Source organism: Quercus robur, chromosome 10, assembly GCF_932294415.1.
Source record: "Quercus robur chromosome 10, dhQueRobu3.1, whole genome shotgun sequence".
NCBI lineage: Eukaryota > Viridiplantae > Streptophyta > Magnoliopsida > Fagales > Fagaceae > Quercus > Quercus robur.
The window spans coordinates 18,356,229-18,382,602 of record NC_065543.1 but is presented as its reverse complement, the minus strand read 5'-3'; the positions used below and the strand labels follow the sequence as shown (position 1 = coordinate 18,382,602).

At 34.8% G+C, this 26,374-nt stretch overlaps 2 protein-coding genes across 2 annotated transcripts; both read left to right on the top strand.

The window, feature by feature from the left end:
* Positions 1-952: 952 nt before the first annotated feature.
* On the top strand, positions 953-7,211 carry LOC126702494 (uncharacterized). The gene is made up of 10 exons (XM_050401198.1): positions 953-1,456; positions 2,385-2,482; positions 2,582-2,627; positions 3,181-3,263; positions 3,368-3,432; positions 3,608-3,669; positions 5,786-5,845; positions 6,066-6,098; positions 6,777-6,842; positions 6,935-7,211. The coding sequence occupies exons 1-10, from the start codon at positions 1,052-1,054 to the stop codon at positions 6,980-6,982; spliced, it is 966 nt and encodes a 321-aa protein (XP_050257155.1). The 5' UTR covers positions 953-1,051; the 3' UTR covers positions 6,983-7,211.
* Positions 7,212-15,596: 8,385 nt separating this feature from the next.
* Positions 15,597-24,750, top strand: LOC126703381 (probable glucan 1,3-alpha-glucosidase). The gene is made up of 6 exons (XM_050402340.1): positions 15,597-17,364; positions 18,886-19,159; positions 19,370-19,505; positions 20,208-20,418; positions 21,790-21,996; positions 24,193-24,750. Exons 1-6 carry the CDS (start codon positions 15,691-15,693, stop codon positions 24,559-24,561), a joined length of 2,871 nt encoding a protein of 956 aa, XP_050258297.1. The 5' UTR covers positions 15,597-15,690; the 3' UTR covers positions 24,562-24,750.
* Positions 24,751-26,374: the final 1,624 nt, after the last annotated feature.

Genomic DNA, 26,374 nt, shown 5'->3' with positions numbered 1-26,374 from the left:
AGGGTGGTGCCTAAAGTGGAGCTGGTGATGGGTGGGAGAGAAGGACCATGGTGGGCTAAGTTTTGGAGAGAATATTGATGGAGTGTGAGAGTGATAGAGAGGGGTAGAGTATGTGGAGAGGTAAAGTATTGAGACTAAGAGAGTGCACAAAATGTAAAATGTTTTACCAAAATATTATGTGTAAAATATTTTACACAAATTTACCTTGGTTGTTTTAGTTGATTGAAAATATTTTATTTTTGACCAAATATTTTACTGCAAAACAAACACTATAAAATGTAAAAATATTTTCTTGAAAATATTTTACCTCGAAATAAACAGAGCATAAAAAAGTTTGATAATCTGTAAATTTATAACAAATGAAGTTTAAAATGTCCAAATTGACAGTACGTTATTTAAATCATGTCCAGTGGAAGTTTCCACTGGACACATCCACCATCCAACGTGTCCAGTGGAAATTTCCACTAAACACAAGCCGTTAAGCTAATTAGTGGGTGCCCCCTAGGTGATATTTGGTGTAAACGGCAATATACAACACGTGAGATAATAAAAATTCCTATTGGTAGGACATTTCCATATTATTACATTCTTTTATATTAATTATTCTAATCCATATTATCATTTTAAAAACACCTTTTTTTTATTGAATTTAAAAATACTCAAACATAGGGGAAAAATGAAATTAACAGTAATGTTAAAACTATAATTTTTGTTGCAACTTATTAACATGGTGAGTTATGACTAGTAAAATTATGAACCCATCACTTTTACTCAACCGCATTGCCATAAAATTAATCCTTTAATTTTCCTAAAATTAAATATAGAAGAAGAGAATCTTTAAACATAAAAAATAAAAATAAAAATCTAATCGTCCGTACTTTGCAGTTGCTATCCAAATTTGCTGGCATATATATATATATATATTCTTTGCGCCGCCAAACCCCTAACACACTTTTATAGGTTCATTCAGATTCTCACTCTCTCATCAGATTCCAAACCAACAGAACACACTGCAAAGCAACCTAAGCTGAAGCTCAAACCAAACCAAACCATGTACTGTTCTTCCTCTTCTTCAATCTTCACCACACCATCTCCATCTCCATCACCACGCTCTTCAAATCTCTCCTTCTTCCCTTTCCCTCAATTCGCTCTCCAAATCCCAAATCTCCAAACTCTCCGCCTCAGTCTCACTCCCTGCAACGCCGCCCCCAAGCCCCAAACGGGACCAAACAGCAAAACCAAGACCAAGACGAAGACCAAGAAGAAGAAAAAGAGTAACAACAAGGGTTTGGATTTCTCCAATGTTGAGGTTGTGAATGATGATGATGATGATAATGGTGAAGGGGTTTTGGGGTTAAATGATGCGCCGCTGCCGAAACCGCCAGCTGGGTTTGTGGTGGACGATCATGGAAGACTTGTCATGGCTTCACCTCCTTCAAAGAGAATTACCACCATTGTAAGCTACTAACTTCTTGCTTTCCCACCATTTTCAATTGGGTTTTTGTTTATTGGTTAGTATAAAAAGGATAAATAGCGTTTTTTTTTTTTTGGGCATCAATGGAAGTTGGGTTGAGTGAAAATGGAACAAAATTTGTGTGTGTGTGTGTGTTTCCAATGCTCTTATTGTTTCATTATAGGAAATGAGTAATGGTGGTTGTAAAATATGAAGTTACTTGCAAATGAAATCTATCTCAAATGGCAATCTTCCTTTTTTTTGGTTTAAGAACAAAACTTGTGTACAATTTCTTAATTGATTTGCATTAGGTGCCCCAATTAAATTCAAACACAAATTACATTTTAAGGAGGAGGATTCAAACCTTGGACTTTGAACAAATAATTCTTACCTATGTTTCACCCCTCTCCCCTCCCCCCCCCCCCCCCCCCCCTTTTTTTTATATATTTTAAGAATGGGGACTCGAACCTTGGACATCGAACACATAATTTGTACATAAGTTTCGCTCCCCCTTTTAGTATACATTTTAAGAATAGGGACTTGAAACTTGGACTTCGAACACATAATTCATACCTAAGTTCCCCACCCCCCCCCCCCCCCCCCCCTTTTTTGAAATTTTAAGAAGTGGGGATTCGAACCTTGGACTTCTTTGTTAGGAACACTAGAAAATGCTATTTAATCTAAATATTATTATTAGCTAGCACTTTTCCCCTTGAAAGAAAAAAGTGAAGGGTGAGGTCATGCATTCAAGGTCTGCCAATTGCATGAGTATTTACTAATAAAGAAAATGTTACATCTTACAAAATTGGTTCTAAGGAGTGAATACATGCAGGGCCAGGGCTCTGGTTTATAAATTTAATTTTGGGTGTATTATGCTTTTCGCAAGTTTTCAGATTCATAAACTCAAAATTTCTAAAGAATTCATGATCAGGTTGATCCTATGAATAATCTTCCATTAGAGTGTGTTATAAGGAGAGTGTTCAGAAGTTCTCAAGGGGATGAATGCATGCTGCTTTGCCCAGTTGACACGTAAGAAATGTTCCTCCTATGTTTGTAGTATATCCATAAATGAATTCAAAGTTGTATACTTTTTTTTTATCATATTTAATAGATACATAATTGCTGCAGGCCTGTACAGATATTGAAGAGCACAAACATTGATGGGTGGTCAGCTGTATGTTTAATCTTCCAGCTTAAATTTTTAATTTAGTTTTGATTTATCCATGCTTGATCTGAAAATTTATCTTTTGAGTTTTGACAGTTGAACATCTAACATAGCTTAAATTTAGATATAAACAAGCTTTATATAATCAATAACCCTCAGATGTTAGAAATTCTCAACAACTGAATATGCCCTAAAATTTCTCGAAAAAATGAAAATTCCTTAAAAGGATTCAGAAGAATATCTTGTTAAAGATTAAAATTTTAATAAAATTTCAAACTCATCGAGAATTAGTGAAAAGAAGAGATATAGGTGGTAATGTTGTATGATGAGGTAAGCATAGAAATTTTGCAATTCTTTTGGTAATAAAATATGTCCATTTTTCCTTTCTGTGTCATTGGCTCTATGTCCCCCCCCCCCCCCCCTCTCACAAAAAAAAAAAATGGTTTTTATTAGTATTTTGCATTTTAGGTTTATTAATCAATGTTTTACTGAACACTTTCTTTCTTTTGCTTTTATGCTTCACTCTATGCATTCTTATGATCAACATATTCTGCAATTTTAGGTGAACGATGAAGAAGTTGAAGTCATTCTTCCTTCTGCTGCTTATGCTCTTTCCAAGATACATATGCATCTTGTACATAGTGGGTATGATGGTGTAGATATGTTTATTTGGAATTTTAACATTAATTTTATCTGCTTTTCCAGATATCTTGATGTTATTTGGTTTTTTCATTCTGTTTCTCCATCAGATTTTGTTATACAGCACGGGGAGGTTTTTGCTACTCAGAAGATGACATATTTGATTTCCGCACAGGCAGAGTCTTCTCTTTTTTTAATTAATTCATGCTCCATGAAGCACTTTTATTTACACAATCACCCCCAACCCTTTTCTCCCACCTCTCAGTATGAGATAATGAGATGTGAATAACAAAGTTCAGGTCTTTGAATGTTTGATTGGTTTTTAACATTGGATTCTTACTATTTTGCAGATGACGGTCAAGATGTAGATGGGTTGCCTACAGAAGGTGTAGAAATCACATTCTTCCATCTGGTAATGTGATAGCCATCTATTCTTTAAACATTCCTTCTTCAATTTTGTAAGAATTGTAGGCAAACATGTATCTTTTTTAATTTATATTTGAAAACTATAAAGTTACAGAAAACTGGCTCACGAATGTGCTGTGCTTGTTGCTTTTATAAATAAAAAAAGTAATAAGAAGTATTAAAATCAAAATAACAGATTATAACATTCTTTGGTATGGTTCTGTATATTTATGAAATCTACAATGTTGCTAGGTCTACCCTCATCTACTAATAGCCAATGAAATAGAGTTAAGAAACAAAAATTAGCCCTCGTAATTGACAATTCCTGCCCTGAAAGTTCTTCTATTGCTTTCATGCTTTGTTTCTGAAGGAGCTAGGTTTTCTCCTCCAGCTTTGCAGCATCATATGCACGGATTTATGTGTAACCCATCTAATGCCAAAACACCAATCTATCATAGACATCCCCTGCTTAATAAACCTGCCTATTGTCAATATCTTCCCCCCAATGCTTCTGTCCATACATAAAAATGTAACTTTGATCAGAGCCTTCACAATATGGCCTCCAAGAAAAATCCAAAGTGACAGTCCCTCTCAAAGCTTCATAGTAACATAGAAGTCCCCATTCCTATTCTTCTTATAGCACACTTTCTCTTCCATCTCAACCTGAATTCATACCGACTACAAAAAATTAAACTATTCATTGACAGACTCCAGTTCTCAATCTTGTACCTGCCTCACAAGTACAGGGTTCCAATGCACTACCCCCCTCCTGGCCTCCATATAGTCACTCGTCCTAGCATGTCTGTTGTTTGCAATATAGAAGAGCTCAGGAAATAGCAAATTGGGTACAGAATCTGCACACCAAACATCATGTTGAAAGCTCACTCTCTTTCAATCCCCACTTTCAAATCTGACACAATTATAACAAGACTCCCATCCAGCTCCAATTCCTTTCCACGCTCCCAGGGTTCCACCCCATGTGTAGTTTTGACAACACTTGAAGTCCAACTCCCTTTTGCTCTCATATTTGACTGTCACTGGTTATCTCTACAAGTAATCTTTCTCCTGAGTGGAGTGCCATAATTATTTTTCCAATAACGCATAACTGAACATACTTCACTTTCTAATGCCTAGAACACCCACCCTCAATGGTAATGTCATCTTCCTCCAATCTACTAGATGTATCTTCGTTTCCTCACCCATACTCCCCACAGTAAGTCTTGCTGCAATTTTTTCAAAATGTTAGCTATAGATACTGGTAAATTGAACTGTGACAAAATATATGGGCAAGCTTGATATTGTGTTTTTTAGCAGTCTCAAGGATGAGAGTTTACTCAAGAAAAAAGTGCTTAGGCTCCAATGAGAGAAGTAAAATGTGGGGGCTTTGGTTATGGTGTTGGGTTGCTGACTTTTCTCTCTTCCCTCGTTTCAGCAGTGTCAAGGGGCATAGCTATTTATTGCACTTCTCACAACTTTAAATATTTATCTTTCTTGCCACCTAATAATCCCAAATACATAACCCACTCTTTAGTCTTTACTACTTCAAAACCCTAAACCAACTTTAAGAGGTAGCACTTGGTTGGGGATCACGTCTCATAAAGTGGAGGTCATTAGTTTGAATTTCCCCTTCTCTCTTCCCTTGGACCAACAACAACAACAACAACAACAAAGCCTCAGTCCTCAAATTTTGGGGTCTCTCTCACCTTAAAAGCTTTAAAAAATTCTTTAAAACCCTAAATCCCCCAATTTTTTGCTATCCTTTAGTCAAGTAGTCTTTAAATCCCAGCCTTTAAATCCTAATAGTTGCTACTTCCAGAAAAGTATTCTTCAAATTTCAACACTATCTGTCTTTAAAGTTGATCCTTTCACATCCTTATTCAATCTAAAGGTCGTATTTTTTTTCTTTTTTTTTCTTTTCTTTGAGAGGCTTATTGCTATTGGTGGTCATTTATGTAGTAGTTCTGTAGCATTTTCTTGTCATTTTAAGGTTTGACAACGTTGTAGACAAGAAAAGTTTTTACCTCCATATACACACATGTATGCGATGACTGATGATATATACTGATGACCTTAAGTGGTTATTGATTCACTGCTTTTCTTTAATCTATTGCCTTTTCTTACAGGATGGTTCACAGTACATGATTTACACACCATCTGATCCACTTCTTTTTGTTGTTGTTAAGGTACTTCTTGATTTTGACATCTACTCTTCCTTTCCTTTTAAAAAAAAAAAAAAAAAAAAAAAAAAAAAAAAAAAAAAAAAGAAGGAAACCAAACCTATGGCAATATTCTATCCAAAATTTTTGACTTCCCAAAGATCTATAGTTTTGGCTTAAGAACTAGGAGTAGCTGTTGCATGAGTTGGAGGCAGAACTTAAAATAGGTTGTATTGTATTTTTGCAGAATCACACTGGGGTATTGCAAATTGCAGACGATGTAAGCAATCTCGTTCTTTTCTTCTTTGCTACTCATATGGAATCTCATTTTGCAAGAGACTGTTACCCTTTCTACTTACTATCTTATTCTATTTGTTGCGCAAGCGTTTTCCCATTTGAGTTTAACTTTTCTCTTTCATACAGATTATAATAGTGTGTCATCTAACCAGTCTGGCCACAGGCACACACATTTTGCAGTATGGTTTATGCTGTGAAAACATTGAGGGAATTACTCCAATTCAAATGGAAATAATTTGTGAAAATCTGGGAAAGGTTGCCTAAAAACAGGATTTTTGAACTTCTCTGACTTGTGGACATGGAACTCTACATAGTCAATCCAGATATTTGCTGGGCCATGAGATGTTAATATGATGCAATTTTTTACTTGGTAGGCATCAGGCTAAAATGTTGGGATTTGTCCACCAGCCAAGCCTAGTAATAACTAATAAGTGATCAGTTCATCTATAAACGTTTGAGACCTATACCTTGATAGTGCGTGCAATGATGTTTGTGATTTGTGAAATATTCTTGCCATTGCAGTTTACTATCCAAAAAAGGGAAGGGTGTTGGGTCTTCTGAGTTCTCAGATTTGAGTTTTGGAATCAGTAGACTTTATAATGTGTGTGCACATGATCTACATGAGGACTTGTGTTTACACTGGTTATATTCTTTGAAACAGGATCTACTTGAGGACCCTTCTATTATAAGCGCAATAGACGAGGAGACTGAATTTAATGCATTGGTGGTATATGTCACTGCTTTATGCCCAAACTTTTATTGCATTGGTGGTTATCTACAGCTAAATGATTGCTTTGGTTTGTTTTATCATATGTGCAGGAGGAAGAGGCGGCTCTTCTTGAATCATTAAAGTTAGGGGAAAGCTAACTAGATGTTTGCATATGTCAGCAGTTTTGTCAAATTGGCTTGTTTTGCATAATTGTAGGAGGATGCAAGAGTTCAATTTGGAAGGCACTTCACCAAGTGCATGGTTTTTTTTAGGTGGGGAGGGAGGGTGTTTGTAAGGATTATTGTTCCCCTTTTTGTATATATATTACAAATTTAGCCTGAATGTTAAATGTGTTGAGCAATGCACGATTGTAGGTTTGTTGGTCCATATTGTCATTTTTTTCCTACTGTGCTTTACCATCTCTTAAGAGTTTTTAATGTGGAGAAAAAGAGAAATAGCCTATGACAAAATAGTGCTATTTGAATGCAAGATACTGAAAATTTCCTCCTTTTAGAGAAGTAGTTTCATTAGTGATGTTGTCGTGACTTATTAAGTTGGGTTTAAAATGACATAATTAAAAAGTCAGATTTAAATTTTCACAAGGGACAAATTTTTGGGTACCCCCACTCCCACCTCCCTTTTATTTGGCTGGAATGTCCTCAAAATGGAAGCATGTATGAGGCAAGAAAATATAGTCGAGGAGTGCAGAAAAAGTAAGATAAGCATTCTCAAAGTTCATTTTACTTGTGTTGTTCCTAGTAGCAGACTATTCCTCTGCCAGGTTGATACACTCTTTACATAGACACGATATAATTGGAGGTGCTAGGATGCAAGTTAAATTATTAGTGCAAGTGATAATATATCTTGGTTGGACACATTCATTCTCGGTGGATGTGTCATTTAGTAGGCATCACATGAACAGGTGTGTATTTATCGCTCCACATTCTTGCGTGCAGCTTTTTATTTTTATTTTTTTGAAAAACAAACGCACATAAGAGATAGGGAATTGGGTTCTAATAACAAAGTTTGGCTTCAAACTTGTTTGGGGTCTTAGGCTTCAAGGCCCAATAGGAAGATGACAAGTAAGTCATATGTATTGTACATAACAAGGACACGTCATCTTTCTATTGGAGGTTGAAGTCCAACTTTTTCCCTTTCGAGTTGAGGACGAGTTTCATTCTTTTCCACCAAAAGTGATCAGGTCAAGTTCAGGTTAAGCACAAATTCGACTTGGACCGACCCATAGACACCCATACGAAGAAGAGAGAGATGTGGTGTAAACTTATGTTGTGGCTATTAATGAGAGTTGGAAGATTGTAGAGAAACTATTTCAAAGTGGGGTGCTACTTGGCAAAAGCTAATTAATGAGAGAGTTGGAAGATTGTAGAGAATTTATTTTAGAGGGAGGCGTCACTTGACAAAAGCTTAGACCATCACAAAAAGATGTATTTGCTTTTATATATACTAGCTTTGTACTTGTAATATGCACTTCTTCGTTCTTTTTCTTTTTTTCTTTTTTGTATAATGTAACAATGTTGCTATTGAAATTTTCTACATGCCTCCTCATTAGATAGCATTTCGTAAGACTTAGAAGCAGAGATGATATTTAAATTAGCACAAATAGCTTGAACCAAAGACTCCTCATTTATATAATACTCTTAATTTATAAAATGCTCTCAATAGATTATAACACTAACAATAAAAAAAAGAAATGAAAATATTCAATACTAACGTTAAAGGTTTTTAAAATATAGTTTTAACTTATAAATGTCAACTTACCTTATTTGTTTATATATTGAGTTCCATACCCTTATAATTTTTCAAGCACCTTATTCAATTTTCAAATCCAGGTAAATGAATTAAGGGTAAATTACAAATTACATCCTTAAGGGTTTGGGAGAGTTTGGATTTTATATCTTAAAATTTCAAAATTTGGATTTTATCCCTTGAAATTTGGGAGTATTTGGATTTTATATCCTAATGTTTCAGAATTTAGATTTTACCCTCTAAAGTTTGAGGGTATTTAGATTTTACACCCCCTAATTCTGAAATGTCAGAGTGTAAAATCCAAACACTCCCAAACTTTGGAGAGTAAAATTCAAACACCCCTAAAATTTATGGGGTAAAATTCAAATTCTAAAATGTCAGTGTAAAATCCAAATAATCCCAAATTTCAGGGGGTAAAATTCAAATTCTGAAACTTTAAAGTATAAAATCCGAACACCCCTAAGCTTTAGGGGTGTAATTTGTAATTTACCCATCAATATATTAAATAATAATAATAAAAGAAGACAAAATAATCTAATATAATTTTCAGAGTAAGTCAACATACTACAATTTGAAAACCAAAAGAATATATTACATACTATCAAGATCTAAATTTTAATATTTTCTTCTCATTTATCCTAGTAACCAATCATAGATAAAATTAATAAAATACTTTAAGAGCAACATCTGACACACATCAATTCCAATACTTTCTCATCTAATTTGATGCTAGATTTATAAACTTTGATTGGGGATGCTAGATTTATAAACTTTGATTGGGGCTGTCCATGAGTCAGTTGGGGTCAGGTTTGAGGTTAACCCACCATTTGACCTTAAGCACGTTGGTTCTAGGATCTTGAAGCCTGTCATCTACCTCGAGAAATATGAGTCATCAACTGCAAAGAATCGATTTTTTTGGCGGTCAGATTAATTGAGACCACCTAAAGGTTGGTGACATCAACGCGTGGTGGCAACTCTTCAAAATTCGTTGAAGACTTATATTAAATAAAGGTTAGGTAATAGGTATGCCAAAACGAGAGTCACTAATAGAGCTTTGGACAGTTTGGAGTAATAAAATCATTTTTTAGAGCCTTTACGTCAGAGGTCACTGGTCTCGAATTAGTTGGGAAAGAATGAATAAGGCTGTTGCATTGTGTATTTCCCACGGTATTTTCACAATGAACTACCCGGTTTTCTTGTGGTAATTTTCAAGATCAAAGAGATAGTATAAGGCAATGGGATAGGAAATTAGAATTTGAGGGAAATAAAATTGATGTTCATAGCAAAGGCCCTCCAACATATTTTTGTAACCCTTATTCAAATGAGTATCCGAGTTCACTTGGTTGAGGCAACTTAAAAGGTGACCAGCCTTGATGATAAAGTTTTCAATAATGTTGAACCATCAACATTGTGTGCTAAACAAAGAAGTAAAGTAATGCCAACACAAGATGCTACTTCAACGGACTCCATTGTACTTGATGAAGAACAAGTTCAACAAGAGACTACCACACAATTATTGTTCCATAATTCAATTGCATTCAAAATTTGTTTACCGTTTATCAATAGTAAATTGTTATAAAGTTGGTAATGAATTGTAATATATATTCAATATAGCTAATAATTAATGTAAATTACTGTGGGTGTTACTAAATGACATTATTCAACATATGAATAGCATAAAAGAAAATGGGCAATGAATATTCGTTGACCATATATTCAATATTTATAATAAAAATAGTACTTTAAAAAAAAAAATACTTCAACAGAGAGTGCACATGATGTGAGTGTTGAATTTGATGAGTCTGTTTTTATTTATTTATACAGAATAAATTTTTTTTAACACATGTTCACTTTAAATCACGCATTATTATCCTAACAGGCCTAATATAAGTCACTGGATCGAAGTAAAACTCTGTCTCCTACACATTCCTTCCACTTGAAGGTGGCGTTGTAATAAATTAACTTTGGTTGGTAGCGGTGAATCATTCACGGCCTTGGTGGGCTGTTGCAACTTACAAGTATAGCCTTGACTCTTCCTCCTTTTCTGCTAATACTAGCATTATGCTTATGCGATGCACGACTTAATTAAAATTCATATGTAAATAATTTTTTATTAATTTACTTAAAATAAATGAATATTTTATTTTTAAGTTACATAATGAATGCATACTGTGTGAGACTAAGGTATCATAAAATGCATATATATATATATATATATATATAATGATTTTCAATAATACATTGAACTTTAAGGCTCAATTAATCAGATATATTTAAATAGAAAACACTTAAATTTAATAGTTAAAAACTATCTAAAACAATAATTGAAATCATGTTTAAGTAGAAATCTCAATTCAATAATTAAGAACAATCTAAATTACTAAACATTTAAAATTTTGAAGTGGAGAGAATCTCACATGAGAATTTAATTTTTGTCCTTGAAAGTAAGGAAGAAGACACTGAAATTTGAGTGAGTTTCACCCTACCAAGTTTAAGTTTAAACTTCAAGCTTAAGTCATGTGCGTTGCACACTACATGTGTGTGTATGTGCATGAAAATGATTTGAATTTAACATTTATTACAGAAAAGAAGTGGTGTAGTCTTACCCTTGTCTAGCTAATTCTTATTATAATCTCTTTGTTTTGCGAGGAGAGAGAGAAACGCTTGTTTTGAAGAAAAAAAAAAGTCAGCGTATAATATATAATAGTTAAGATATTAATCTTTGGAAGTGATATCTCATATGGATTAGTATTTAAATTGTGGGTGTGGGGGTGACAAACCAGGGAGCCCATACCAATGTATATGTTGGGCTAGGAGCCCAGCCCAAAGAAGAACTCTTCCTTGGCCAGGCAAAGCCAAGGACAAAGGGGATAGTCTGTCATTAAGAGTGACACTCTGGATCATTCCATGGAAGAGGATAAATATTAAGAAGGAAAAGGACAAAGGGAGGCCTGAAAATATCTAAGAGAAAACTACTACTATTACATTAAGTGCTCTGCAACTAACTGAACCCTGCTTTTTCAGCCTTTACAACCACTCTCAACGACTTTGGGAGGGGCTGATGGGACAAGCATCATCACTATCAACCTAAATCTACACGTGGACGGTGGAAATGGGAGAATGATAGTATAAAAGAGAGAGGAAGGACTGGTAAGTTGGGGGGGGGGGGGGGGATAGAGACCTCTCTTCCTAGTAAATCTATGTCATCTTTCTTTCTTTATCACCCAGACTTGTTAGTTGTTCCTCTGATCCGCTAAAGTCTAAGTTTCCAACCCATTCTCTACAAATTCATTGTATTAGGCTCATTAAACCAAAACTCTATACAATTTGGGCTTGGGCTCCAAAATAGAGACCCTACAGTGGGTTTTGGTAGTTAGAAGTTAGCGCATAGTAGTTAATAATTAGAAAATTACTTAATTTTTTTTAAACCAATCCCTTAAAAAAGTTTTAGTAAAGTTTAAATCACGTTAATAAATTAATTCTCTATTCAATTTTTTTTTAAATCACATTAATAAAAAGTTACTGATAAAACTATTATTAGTAAATGTTTATTAGGCTTATCTATTTTGCTTTGTTGCCAAATTTATATAACCTCTTTTATTTTCTTGTTTTCCTTTTTTTTTTTTGAAGAATATAACAGAACCAAAAACCTATAAAAAATTTTTAATTCAAAATAAAGAATATAATCAAACTTATCCATAATTAAAAATTAAAAAATTAACACAAATTATAAATTAAGATATAAATGTAGAAAAAGAACAAAGAATAAACCTGTTTGTTTTCTCTATCACTTTGAGAAATGAAAGTGTGAGTATGTAACCAAAACCTGAACCAATTATCGTAGAAGAGAATAAATGAGTGCAAGAGTTTAATATTATGAATTGGGTTAAAATGTATGTAAGAAGCTTTTATTAATTTTTTTGAAGTTAAAGAAAAATAGCTTAAACAAAATGAAAAAATAATAATGAAGAAAGAATGCATACCTGTCATTGGATTTAGGAATTTACATATTTGAATAAACTTCACTTCAAAAATTATATATATATATATATATATATTAATATATAGGTAGACTTTCATTTCATATAGAATTTAAATCCTATTGGAATTAAGATTTCTAATCAATTTGTTTGTTGATATCTCATAAATCCCATAAAAAGTAGAATAAAAAAAATGTCATATGAGTAGAAAGAAAAAAGAAAACCTTTTTTTATCGAAAAAGGAAACTTTTTTTTATAACCCAAGAAAAAAAAAACATTTTTTTTTTTTTAGAAGAACAAACATTTATTATATATAGATACTTTTTTTTTAGAAGAAAGAGAAGGTGTTTACTTTAAACTCAAATACTTATTATCTTATTTACAATTTTTTTTTTTTAAACTTTATCCAAAAACATTTTTGGCAAATCAGTATGAACAAAAACTCCTATCTTTTGTTTTTCCAATAACGTTGCTGTTTTTTTTTTTTTCTTATGATTGTAATATAATTTATTTAATAATAAAAAGATTAGATGAAGAATTTGGATTGTAATCAAATTGAGACTTATTAACTCAGAAATTATAGGAGAAAAAGATAAGAACAAAAAAAATAATATCTATTTTTAAAAAAATCTAAGTCCCGTGCGTTGCACGGTTTTAGGTAAAAACTCATAAAAAAATATAATTTTATTTTAAAAAAAATCTAAATGAATTATTATTATATAATTGGAAGTAAAAATCATGCTACATGTATGCATATATATATGCATGAAAAAAATATATAAATTTAATATATAGAAAGAATCCATAAAACGATTGAAACAAAGTTAAGCGTGAACTCATAAAACGTATAATTTTATTAAAAATAATAATAACTAAATGAATTATTCTTATTATTATTATATGATTGAAAGCAAAAATCATGCTACATGTATTTATATATTATATTTTTCAGTCAAAATGCCCCAATAAGATTAAGGACATAAGTTGGTGTAACATCAACTCAATTAACCTATATTAGTCTAAAAATATAACTAATGTTGTTGAATGACTAAAGAACGATTAAATAATTATAATCTTATATAAGTATAACACTCCAAAAACATTTATTATAATTTTAAGGACTCAATTTGTTACGATCCCAAACTGATCTTGGGTTCGTACGTTAAGGGCCCAAACAATATAATTTGTAGAGCGTGGGCTGAAAGGTTAGGTCTTGGTCACCGGACAATGAATGATCATGGTGTTCATACAGAGGTGAACCATGTTTGCCCAAGAAGTTTTTATCCTCGGCACGGCCTGGGAGGCTCTAGTCCTTGGCCTTTTTTCCCAGCCCCCTTTCTGGATTGCTTACTTCTCTTTTTATACTAGCCTTTACCCTCCCTCCAACGTCCACGTGTAGGTTCAGCTTTCTAGGGCTGATACTTGTCCTATCAGCCCATACCCAAAGTGGTTGGGGGTGGTTGTAAAAGCTGAAGAGTATTGCTCTGTCAGGCGCAGAGTATTTAATTGTAGTAATGACAGCATTTCCTTTGTCTTTTGTTGCCATACTGTTTAGGGGTCCTTTCTCCATCAACGTGGAAGTGTTCAGCTTTGCCTCAAACTGTTCCTATACCGTACTTGCCCTTTCTTTCAGGAGCGCTTTAGGATGCCAATGACAGAATCATCCTCGGCTATATCTCTAAGCCATTTGGACTTTCATTGTATGTCCTCGGCGATGCCTCTCCTTGACTCGGGCCTTGGGCCCTAATGTAGAGTGGGCCGGAGTCATAAATTCTCTGGCCCCACAATAATCATATATAATTTTTTTTTTTGAGAAGATAATCATATATAAATATAATTACTCCAAAAGCATTGTTCATTAAAAGTGTTTAAACAGTATTATTTAAAAGCCAAAAATATATATTTATTTTATGGACTTACTTTCAAATTAGAACTATGTAGATTTGTCTTTCTAATTCTACCTACACCATGAAATTGTTTGTAACTCTAAGCAATGTCACTCCTAATAAAGAAATCATTGTTCATTCATAATCAATCTTCTTTTTAATCTTGCAGGTCTTGATATTTTAACATTGTTCAACTATTTAACCCAAACAATATATGCCACTAACAACTAACAGTAAATATTATTTGAAAGACGAATTAAGTGCATATAGACTATTAAAAAAAAAAAAAAAAAAACTTGCTTGTAGCTCAGTGGTGGCGAAATCACTATACAACAACCTATGATTTCGAAGAGACCTTGAATGAGTAGGAAAAAAAAGTGTGTTTGTGTGTACTGTGTATGACTTGAAACACTTAGAAAATTCTCCCAGTCCTTTTGAGGTTTGATTTTTTTTTTTTTTTTTTTTTTTTTTTTGGCCTCTCAAGTTTTGGTATAAGATGGATTGGATTCAGCTTAACACATTAGCTTTTGCTTGAGCTTGACCTATAATGCAATAACATTGCAATTACTCACGTCACATGAATGTCAATTACCACATGCTCTATCTCTCTCTCTCTCTCTCAACAATACTTATTGAAGTTGCTTTTATAGTAGGAGTATTAATTTTATCTATTTGTTTGTTTTGTTTTAGTTGGAAGATATAGAGGTTGTTTTAGAGGGTGTCTTTAGGACTAACAAATTACATTAGTTCAGGATAGTACCATTACAACACTTGAAAGATTTTTAACATGTTAGATATGATGGTTGTCGGGAGAGATATAGAATTCACTTTCTCTTAACTTTTACTTTATATATATATATATATATATAACTAGATATTGATATTGATGATTAAAACACAAAGTATTATGTTTTACAAGTTTCAATTATGAATTTTGGTCTTTAAAATGGTTATTAAACCCAAACGAATGGTAACTTGATCTAGGAGCCGGGTCATAGAATTTTGGGTTCAACAATATTACTAAGTAAAAATTAAATAAATATATTATTAAAAAAAGTTTTGAGAAGTGTCTAGCCAAGTCGGATCGGGTTTAATCGCAACCTTTTCAGTTCCAACAAAAAAGCGGATCCCAAATATCCCTCAGTCCAGTCCACTGCAAAATCGCGCAGCTAGTCTATTCAGCCACTTCCCCCCCTTTCCATTTCCATTTCCATTTCCCATGCCAACTCTCCAATGAATCCACCCCAAATGAAAAACCTCACTCTCCTTCTCCTCCTCCTCTTCTCTCTTCACCTCACCTCAGTCCTCTCATGGAAAAAAGACGAGTTCCGTAACTGCAACCAAACCCCTTTCTGCAAACGCGCCCGCTCCCGCAAACCCGCCCCCTCCTCCCTCATCGCCACCGACGTCTCCATCTCCGATGGCGACCTCGTCGCCAAGATCACTAACCGTCGCGACGATCAAATCAAGCCGTTGATTCTCTCCCTCTCCGCCTATCAAGACGGGATCCTACGGCTCAAAATCGACGAAGACCCTTCTTCGATCCCACCCCCACCGAAGAAGCGCTTCGAAGTCCCGAACGTCGTCGTTCCCGAATTCACAAGCAAGAAGCTCTGGCTCCAAAACCTTGATACCAAGACTCTAGACGGAGATTCATCTCCGTCCTCGATTGTTTACCTGAATGAGGAATACGACGCCGTTCTCCGCCACGAACCGTTCGAGATTTACGTCCGCGACAAATCCAGTGGCAAACGCGTAATTTCCCTCAACTCCCATGGCTTGTTCGATTTCGAGCAGCTGAAGCACAAAAAACCGAAAAGCGATCAAGAAGAAGAAAAGCACGATCATGACCAATACCAAGACGACGATCAAGACCAAGACCAAGTCCAAGTCAAGGAAGAGAAAGACGAAGATGAGGATTGGGCTGAGACGTTTCGAGGTCACACCGACTCGAGGCCGTACGGTCCACAGTCGATCAGCTTCGACGTGTCGTTTTACGGCGCCGATTTCGTCTACGGCATACCCGAACACGCTACCAGCTTCGCTCTCAAGCCGACCCGAGGCCCCGGGCTCGAAGACCACTCCGAACCCTACCGTCTCTTCAATCTCGACGTGTTCGAATACGTAAACGAGGCTCCTTTCGGCCTCTACGGCTCGATTCCCTTCATGATCTCGCACGGCAAGTCTCACGGAACTTCTGGATTCTTCTGGCTGAACGCGGCGGAGATGCAGATCGATGTGTTGACTGCGGGTTGGGACGCGGATTCCGGGATCTCATTGCCGTCGGATAGGTCTAGAATCGACACATTGTGGATGAGCGAGGCTGGGATTGTTGACGCGTTCTTCTTCGTCGGTCCAAAGCCTAAAGACGTGGTTAGACAGTACACTAGTGTGACTGGCACGCCTGCGATGCCTCAATTGTTCGCCACGGCTTATCATCAATGCAGGTGGAATTATAGGGATGAGGAGGATGTGGAGAATGTGGACGCCAAATTCGATGAAAACAACATTCCTTATGATGTATTGTGGCTTGATATCGAGCATACGGATGGGAAGAGGTATTTTACTTGGGATAGAGTGATGTTCCCACACCCGGAAGAGATGCAAAACAAGCTGGCCGCGAAGGGAAGGCATATGGTTACCATTGTGGATCCTCATACTAAGAGAGACGATGGGTATTTTTTGCACAAGGAGGCGACTCAAAAGGGGTACTATGTGAAGGATGCGAATGGGAATGATTTCGATGGTTGGTGCTGGCCTGGTTCCTCGTCTTACCCTGATACTTTGAACCCGGAGATTAGGTCGTGGTGGGCTGACAGATTCTCTTATGAAAATTATGTTGGATCCACGCCTTCGCTGTATATTTGGAATGACATGAATGAGCCTTCTGTGTTTAATGGTCCTGAGGTTTGTCGCTCAACTCACATGCTTTTACTTCTGTTTGTTGAGGTTTTTCATTTTTAATTGGTTATTTACTTTTATCATTAATTTATGCTTACTGTTATTCGATAATGGAAATGAGTTGCTTGAGATCGAATGAGTTCGTATTCATACGATGGTTATCGTATGACAATGTGTGCAACTGATCAGACTGATTGTGGGCTTGCTAGAATGCTTAAAATTTAAATTAGTTATGTAACTATATCCTTTTATGATATGTTTTTGTGCTTTGGTAGATGGAATTTGGTTCCTTACTACATCTCATTGTTCCCTCCTGTTATTTCCTATGAAGCACCGATACGAACATGATATAATTACAGATACAACAATACATCAGGTCTTGAAGGTCGGGATATGTCAATTAATTGGTTTTTACAATATTACACTATTTTTTAGTTTGAAAAACAAATGGTGAAGAACAAACACCAAGAGACATAGATTATGTCTAAATAGTAAAACTAAGTTAGGAGACATAAATAACTAAGTTGGAAGTGTGTTTGAGAACCTTAGGATATAAAATACTACTAAGTTGTTTACCCATGAGCTCCACATGTGTTGTACGTGGCATGTGATATGTGAGAACATCACCCTTTGATGGGTCCCATAGACCTCACCATGCAACTTAGTAACGTGTGACCGATAGATGTAGCACTTCTATAGGATTAAAGGAAATGCTTATAATGAACAATTGCATGCTTAAACTTAGGATTTATTGTTTTCTATTTTGCAAGTAATGAACCACTGGTACATGTGCGTTTGCAATTTTTCAAGGTGATGTTCTGGTTCTCAAAAGTGTTTACTCAATTGATATTTGTGGCCGTTTGAAGACTATGGAAAGAAGAACCCTCAAATTCAGATCAATGCTTTTTAGTTTTGATCCTCTCTCTCTCTCTCTCTTATAAGTTTGTTTGTTTTATAGGAGATATTAAAGAAAATATGGGATGTTCATTATTGGTTCTTAGGTATAGTGACAAGAAAGTTGTTTGGAGCTTGAAGGACAAGTATTAGCAGAGTATAAAATTAAGATTTGCTATAGTATATTAAAATATTACCATAACCTTATCTTGTTTATGAAATTCTCTTGTCTAAAAGAGTTGAATACAGAATCTTTTGAGATTGTCACTCATTAAACATATCAGACCTATTCTATGTCTTTTTACGTTATCCTTATTAACACAAATTTACATTTAGGAGGAAATGACTGTATGACTGAGTGAGAGATTGAAGTTCTCAACTTTAACTGGTGTTGGCATTGAATAATCTAAACAAATTCATAGGTCAATAGGAGATATATTTTTTTTTTTTTGGATAAGAAATATGACCTTGTATTCTGAAGAGAAATATTTTTAAGAATATATCTCACATGATTGTTATTACTAGTCAATGACACTGTTTGTAAAGTAGAATGGCTTAAGATAACTCTGCTAGAGCTTACTCACCGAAATAAAAAATTCTGAAGGTAATGCGTTAACAATTTATTATGATCAGTTGACAATGCCAAGAGATGCTTTACATTATGGAGGTGTGGAGCACAGGGAATTACATAATGTCTATGGGTACTACTTCCACATGGCAACAGCTGATGGGCTTCAAAAACGTGGAAATGGGAAGGATAGGCCTTTTGTTTTGTCAAGAGCTATATTTGCTGGAAGTCAAAGGTATGGAGCAATTTGGACGGGAGATAACACAGCGGAATGGGAGCATCTCAGGGTTTCAGTCCCAATGATTTTGTCACTTGGTCTTACTGGAATTTCGTTCTCTGGTAATTGTTGTTGATTTATTGTAAAAAGAAAAAACCTGCTTATTTTCACTTATAAACTCTAGTTCAACCAATACCTCGTACCCTATGGGAACAAAGGTCGAGGTCATGGACAGGACTTTACTGTGTGTGAGTGTTTTTACTTGCCAAAAAAAAAAAGAACCCAACTTTTTTCTCTGCACAAACAGTCATAGTTGATTTTCTTTTCTGCAGGTGCGGATGTTGGTGGGTTTTTTGGTAATCCAGAGCCTGAGTTATTAGTTCGCTGGTATCAAGTTGGTGCTTTCTATCCTTTCTTTAGAGCCCATGCCCATCATGACACAAAAAGACGTGAACCATGGTTATTTGGGTAGGTCGCCCTCTTCTTTTGAAGTAAACTACCCCCCCTTCCTTCCTCTCTCTCTCTCTCTCTCTCTCTTGTCTAGCATACTATTGAACTAACTTAAAATTTGCAATCAAAATAATATTAGTAGTAGATATATTTTGTTGGTAAATGGTGAGAATCGGAAGTAAGACTCCACGCCACCCAATAGGCACCTTTAGTGATGTGCCATGACGGTTGTCTTGTATTATATATTTCATTTCATGAAGTTTCTGACTTAATAAAAATCTCTTTAGTTCAATGAGATAACATGCTTTAATTATCTGGGAGAACATAAATTTAAAAAATATAAATATGAAGACTGCAGGGATAAGGTTTTCAGTTAATTTGTTATCTTAAAATGTTTGATACCAAAATTATAATCTTCATGGACTCTTGGGACTATTACATGGGCTAAAATTGAGCTGAGCAGACTTGGCATTTTTTATTACTGTCTCTGCTACCCTTTGTGCAAGTGTTTGACTCAAATAGAACTCATTGAAAGATATTCAAAAACCTGATTTTAAATGTTTGTGGTTGTACATGCAACAAATATCTCAATATGCGCATCTGTTTGATACAACTTTCAGTCATATTCTCACCTTGAATGCTTTGGTTTCAATACCAGCTAGCCTAGTGTTGTGATCTGTTATTGATAATTTAAATCCATGGACTTTTACATAACTGCAGAGAGCGAAATACAGAACTTATAAGAGATGCCATTCATGTCCGTTACATGTTGCTGCCATATTTCTACACACTATTCAGAGAGGCAAACACTAGTGGTGTTCCTGTTGTGCGACCATTGTGGATGGAATTCCCTTCTGAGGAAGCTACTTTCAACAATGATGAGGCTTTCATGGTTGGAAACAGTATTCTGGTGCAAGGGATTTATACCGAGGTACAGCTGTGAGCCTATTATATTATTTCTATTAGAAAATTATCCTCCGGTTTGAATCACTAGTCATTTGGCAGGAAATAGTATTTTAATATAAAAGTATAATTTGAAATGTAACCTGAGAATATAACACATTTTAAACTTGCATATTTAAAATGAAAGTTGTAGTGAAATCTCATTTCCAAGATGCAATTTCATGCTGAGGCTTCACAAGTGAATTTCCTATTCCAATAGGTTTGTATCAAGGATCGGCTTTAAGTCCGTCTCCCGTAGCATTGGTTATGGATGAACTTACTAGATCAATTTAAGATGAAGCCTCTTGTTGTATCTTGTATGCTTTTTGCAAAAAATATAGTTTAGTGGATGAACTAGACTTGAAGTTAACACCAAATTGAAATTTGGAGGGATGCTTTAGAATCTAAAGGTTTTAGGTTGAGTGATTGCTATAAGACTAGCTCCTATTAAGTTAAATAGTAAGTTTTATAAGATTGCTATAAGACTAGCTAAGCTATATGGTACCAAATGTTGGGATATTAGAAGCGACATGTTAATGAAATATAAGCGCAACTGAAATGAGAATATGAGGAAAGATACAATACGAAGTACAGAAATTCATCTAAAGATAGGGATTACTCTTGTTGATGAAAGGATGAGGGAGAGTTGCTTGAGATGGTTTGGTCGTGTAAAGTAGAGCAATTAGTGCACCAGTGAGAAAGTGATATGATTCAAGTTGAGGGAACGAAAAGAGGTAAGAGGAAGACTTAAAATAAAACTAGTAAGGTTGTAAAAAGAACACGTTAACTAAGGTGGTAGCAATGAGTATGGTTTTGGCGAGGATATAATGGTAGAGCTGTAGAGGAGAATACATGCTAACCCTAATTAGTCTATGAGGATTCATAATTGAAGTTTTGGGACTAAGGCGTCATTGTTGTTGTTGCTGCTGTTGTTATAGCCGGAAACCTACCAAATGTGCACCAGACAACTAAGCATTAACTGGTGTTTTCAAAATGCAAGTTCAAGTTTGTTGCTATAGGTGGACTTTGCCTACCAAATGTGCACCAGACACTAAGCATTAACTGCCATTTTCAAAATGTGGACTTTACCTACCATATGTGCACCAGACACTAAGCAGTAACTGGCATTTTCAAAATGCGATTTCACTTGAACTCGCATTTTGAAGATGCAAGTTCAAAAAGTATCATATTCTTACATTTTGAAGATGCAAGTTCAAAAAGTATCATATTCTTACATTTTGTTCTAGCATTCCAGTATTTTGCATTTTTATATTAAGAATACTATTTCCTGCCAAATTACTCTTGTCTCCTTTCTTCTCATTTTGTTTTATCACAAACTAATTTATTGGTATCTTCTTAGCGTGCTAAACATGCATCAGTGTATTTACCTGGGAAACAATCTTGGTATGACCTGAGAACTGGAACTACTTATAAGGGAAGCACGACCTACAAGCTGGATATCTCAGAAGACAGTATCCCTGCCTTCCAAAGGGCAGGAACAATCATACCAAGAAAAGACCGGTTTAGGCGAAGCTCCACGCAGATGGTGAACGATCCTTACACTCTGGTATGTATTTAATGCTGATCTGACCTCCATAGATTCATGTCTAAGTCACCAATGTTCATATGTTTTGACCTTGCTGCTTAGCTCCTTCAACTTAGTTACAAGTGTTGGCATTAGATTGAAAACTTATTATCTTTTTGGTTCCTAAGGTATCTTTTGGGTAATTAAGGAAACTTTACTGTTCATTCAAAACCTAATTGAAATTCAGCTGGCTATTTTGAAAATTGGAAAATAACTATATTATCTGGCATATGACTGATTTATATTTTCCATTCATATCTAAGAAATAAGTATATAGACACCATGCTAATGACCTTCAAGTCAAATGGCATTTCCTTGTATTTCTAATGGAGACGTCCATACTTCAAATACCTAAGAGAAAGGTCCATATTTTAATTTCCCTACTTAAAATGTCCATAGTCCATACTTAGCTTTACACTCTTTTTCTTTTTCTTCTCTTCCTATTTTGATTGATCATTGTTTTTTGGGATCTTAATTGTATTGCACCCATGGTATATTTCCTACGTACATGGGTCTGTTATTTTGATTGCAATAAAATTTTTATTACTTATCCCAAAAAAGAAGTATAAAAAAGAAAAGAAAAGAAATAATAAGTACATAGATGTCAGATGTGGGTGTATGTCTTAGCTTTTGGTTTGTTTACCGCATGCTAAGGGTTAGGATACATGTTTAGCGATAGTAGGGTACATTATTTACTTAGTTAAAGAAGAAGAAAGTAATTGTCTTTGCTTTCCACTTTACAAAACATATAATTGCAAAAAAAAACAAAGAAGAGATTTTAAGGAATGATTTTATATATATATATATATATATAGGATAAAACTTAGGTACTATTTCTTAGGTTCCTCTCTTAAGATTCAGTCATGTGGTTACTTAATTAAAAAATATACCTCCATCTCATGAGGAAAAATCTACATGGCAGAATCTTAAGAGGAGAACCTAAGGAATAGTACCTAAGTACTGTACCTAAGTCTTGCCCATATATATATATACACTTATATAGATAGATGGGGGGAGGGGGGGGGGGGGAATTAAGGTTCAAATCACTCAGACACCACAAAGGGTGTCATTACCATTGGGCTGTTACTTGAATCCATCAATTTAAGGAATGATGTTAAATAGTTACATGGGAGAAATCAGGTTTTGTCTATATCAAGTGGTTCCTTTAATTAGGTGCCTACTTTGATATTTGACGTGTTCAATTTAGCAAAAATTGTGTGCAAAATGAGATGTAGCCATAAAGTGGGGGAGACATATTGTAACAACACCTATGCCTTGTCATTTCAGCCATTTAAATGAAATATGAAATGCGTGGTTACCAATTTAATTCACTGACAAGGCTAGCAGTGTTGAATGTTTTGAGGATAAATGTGATAATTCGCCAAAGAGGTCCTAAACAATATTCAGAATGCTAGTTTACCTGTCATATTTAACATAATACCAAGAAAATTTCAAGGATGTCTTATGATTAATGTTTTTTAGACAAACTTGTTATTGTTATTTCACTTCTTCGAATATTGTGACTGTGATGCCCAATATTGATTGGATCTTGAATTAAATTAGTTGATTGTGTTCTGTGATGCCCAATATTGATTGGATCTTGAATTAAATTAGTTGATTGTGTTTTGTATAGTGTGTGCGCTAAATCCCACATTAGGTATACAAATGGTCTATCTGGGCTATATATACAACTACAAGAAGCCTCAATTGTGATTAGACTAGTCTTTTTGGGATATAGCATAGATGTGGCTAGCACTTTTTTGTGGGTCGTTATAGTGACAATTGAAAATTGTGGTTTATATTATGGATCAACATAATGAAGACCTATTAGATTCTACAACTACTCCTTTCTATCTCTTTGCACATTTGTTTGATTATTATGTTACTTACTATAGAAACATCTTTAGAAATCTGGGAGAGAGATTGAATAAAATGTGCATTGCTCTTTAGTTCCTCTCTTAAAATGCATTGCAACAATTATTTATCATGCAATAGCAACACTTAGCTTGATTCAGAATAATGATGTTGAAGTTGGGGCTTGGAAGAGCACTTCTCTTTTCTGCATGAGTTTTGCTAGCTACAATGTTATTACTAACTTGTTTTGTCATAAACTGCTAACTTTATTAATAGCATAAGCCATAGGCAACTGATTGCTGAATTCTCTTATGTCTACTTTAGGTGATAGCTCTTAATAGTTCCCAAGCAGCTGAGGGTGAACTCTATGTTGACGATGGCAAAAGCTTTGATTTTAAGCACGGGGCCTACATTCATCGTCGCTTTGTGTTTGCAGATGGCAAACTGACATCTGTAAACCTGGCACCCACTTCCCCAGGTAATTCCCAATTTTCAACATCATCTGTTGTTGAGAGGATTATCCTGCTAGGAAATGCTTCTAGACCAAAGAGCGCTCATATTGAGTCAACAAATCTAAATGTTGACATTGAACTGGGGCCACTCTGGCTTCAACGGGGACGTGGCTCAGCTGTTGTAACTATCCGCAAGCCAGGTGTCCAGATTGCAGATGATTGGACCATAAAAATTTTGTGAGAACCTTTGAGTTCAGGACTTTCTTGCGGGAGGAAAAATCTCTTTGTTGCCAGTAGTAGGATATCGTTGTCAGCTGTGAAGTTAGATTTATTTCCACCATTTTGACTTTTTGAGTGAACATGGAGAAATCTAAAACTCAAAATTATGTTTGAAGGTGAAATGTTAGTTACATGATACACATTAACAGAAGGTTTTAGGGCATTATCTCTTCTCTGATTGTTGCTATTCTGTGGGAGCATTTTGAAAAAATCAAAAGAAATGGAAAAAGGAACAGAGCCTCGTTGGATCAGATGGTAAAAGACAAGATGCCATGTTAGAGCCTCTCCAAGAGGATCTCTAAATTCGCACCCAAATTTTAAGAAAAAAACCACTTTTTATATGTTTACCTAATCACTTTTCAAAATACAATCCTAACAAACTCTCTTTCCTTTTTCTGTTTTATTTAAATAAACTCTCTTTTCTTATTTTAACCATTTCCATCAGATTTCTTCTTTTTTCTCCTCCATCTTCTTTTGCATCACGAACTCACTACACTAATAAATTTTGCTCCACCGACAGCCTACCAACATTCATCTGGCCCTCGTGACCGGTGATAAGAGAGAGCCACAATGGCTCTCTTGGTCTGGAGAGCTAGTGCAGTAATTAGTACATATAGATTTCAAACAGTAAAAGCTAATGTGGTGGAGCACTATTTTTGGGCTTGGTTATGTATTGTTTGTTGGAGACTTGGAGATGCTACTATTTCTAATTTTGCAAAGCAGAAAAAGTGGGTAATCGGTTACTTTTTCTTCCCTTTAAAACTCTTGGACTCGAGGGATTTTACCAATAAGTCTATGGACATTTTTATTTTTATTTTTATTTATTACTCATATCATGGTCTATTGTGGTTGATATTAATAAAAGTGGCGTAGATAGGGGAAAATATGAGAGGAAAGAGACTTTTTTTTTATTATTATTTTTTTTTTACAAGATAGAATTTCTACTCTAGCCTAATCTAAGTGTATATATGTGTGAAGCTCCCCCCTAGAGACTTGAATCGGACCTTTGCCCCTCACACCCCACAAGCACTTATACTTATGGAGTGACCAACCAGGGCCGGCTGAAACTATAGGTCACTTAGGCAGTGGCCTAAGGCCCTCACTGATAAAGAGGCCCCAAATAGTAATAATATATTATATAACATTATATAATATCCCATCAAAAAATTGTATAGTTTGAAAAAAAATTGTCTTAATTTTGAATATTTTCTCATACATGAAACTGATTCCGATATTGATGGCTTAGATTTATTTTCAGAACTAAAAGTTTTAAAAGAAGTTTTGCAAATAAATGAAAACTCTCTAATTAATGTACTAAATTATATAAAGAGGCTAGAATCTTTTCCAAATGCATGTATTATTTTCAGAATATTACTAACTATACCTGTTACAGTTGCTTCCGCATAAATAAGTTTTTCAAAATTAAAATTAATAAAATCATATTTAAGATCAATTATGTCACAAGAAAGATTAAGTGGATTAGCCATATTACCAATTAAAAAGGAAATGTTAGCGGAACTTGAATGCAAAAATTTAATTAGTAATTTTGCCTCTCAAAAAGCAAGAAAAATAAATTTTAATTGAAAAAAATATATGAATTTATAATTAAATATAATAAAAGGTCATATTTAAAGATTTCGCCTAGGGCCCCTAAATTCATTGAGCTGACCCTGTGACTAACGCACCAAAAGTGTGCAGTAGAGGAAAGAGACTTTAATCCAATCATAATTAGTCAAGTCAACAATTATGTCCACATTACTTGAAATATATATTTA

Coding starts and splice junctions, on each gene's coding strand:
- LOC126702494 (XM_050401198.1), top strand. CDS start 1,052: ATGTACTGTTCTTCCTCTTCTTCAATCTTCACCACACCATCTCCATCT. Junction 1,457..2,384: donor CAAAGAGAATTACCACCATT/GTAAGCTACTAA, acceptor ATTCATGATCAG/GTTGATCCTATGAATAATCT. Junction 2,483..2,581: donor CTGCTTTGCCCAGTTGACAC/GTAAGAAATGTT, acceptor TAATTGCTGCAG/GCCTGTACAGATATTGAAGA.
- LOC126703381 (XM_050402340.1), top strand. CDS start 15,691: ATGAATCCACCCCAAATGAAAAACCTCACTCTCCTTCTCCTCCTCCTC. Junction 17,365..18,885: donor CTGTGTTTAATGGTCCTGAG/GTTTGTCGCTCA, acceptor TATTATGATCAG/TTGACAATGCCAAGAGATGC. Junction 19,506..20,207: donor CGTGAACCATGGTTATTTGG/GTAGGTCGCCCT, acceptor ACATAACTGCAG/AGAGCGAAATACAGAACTTA.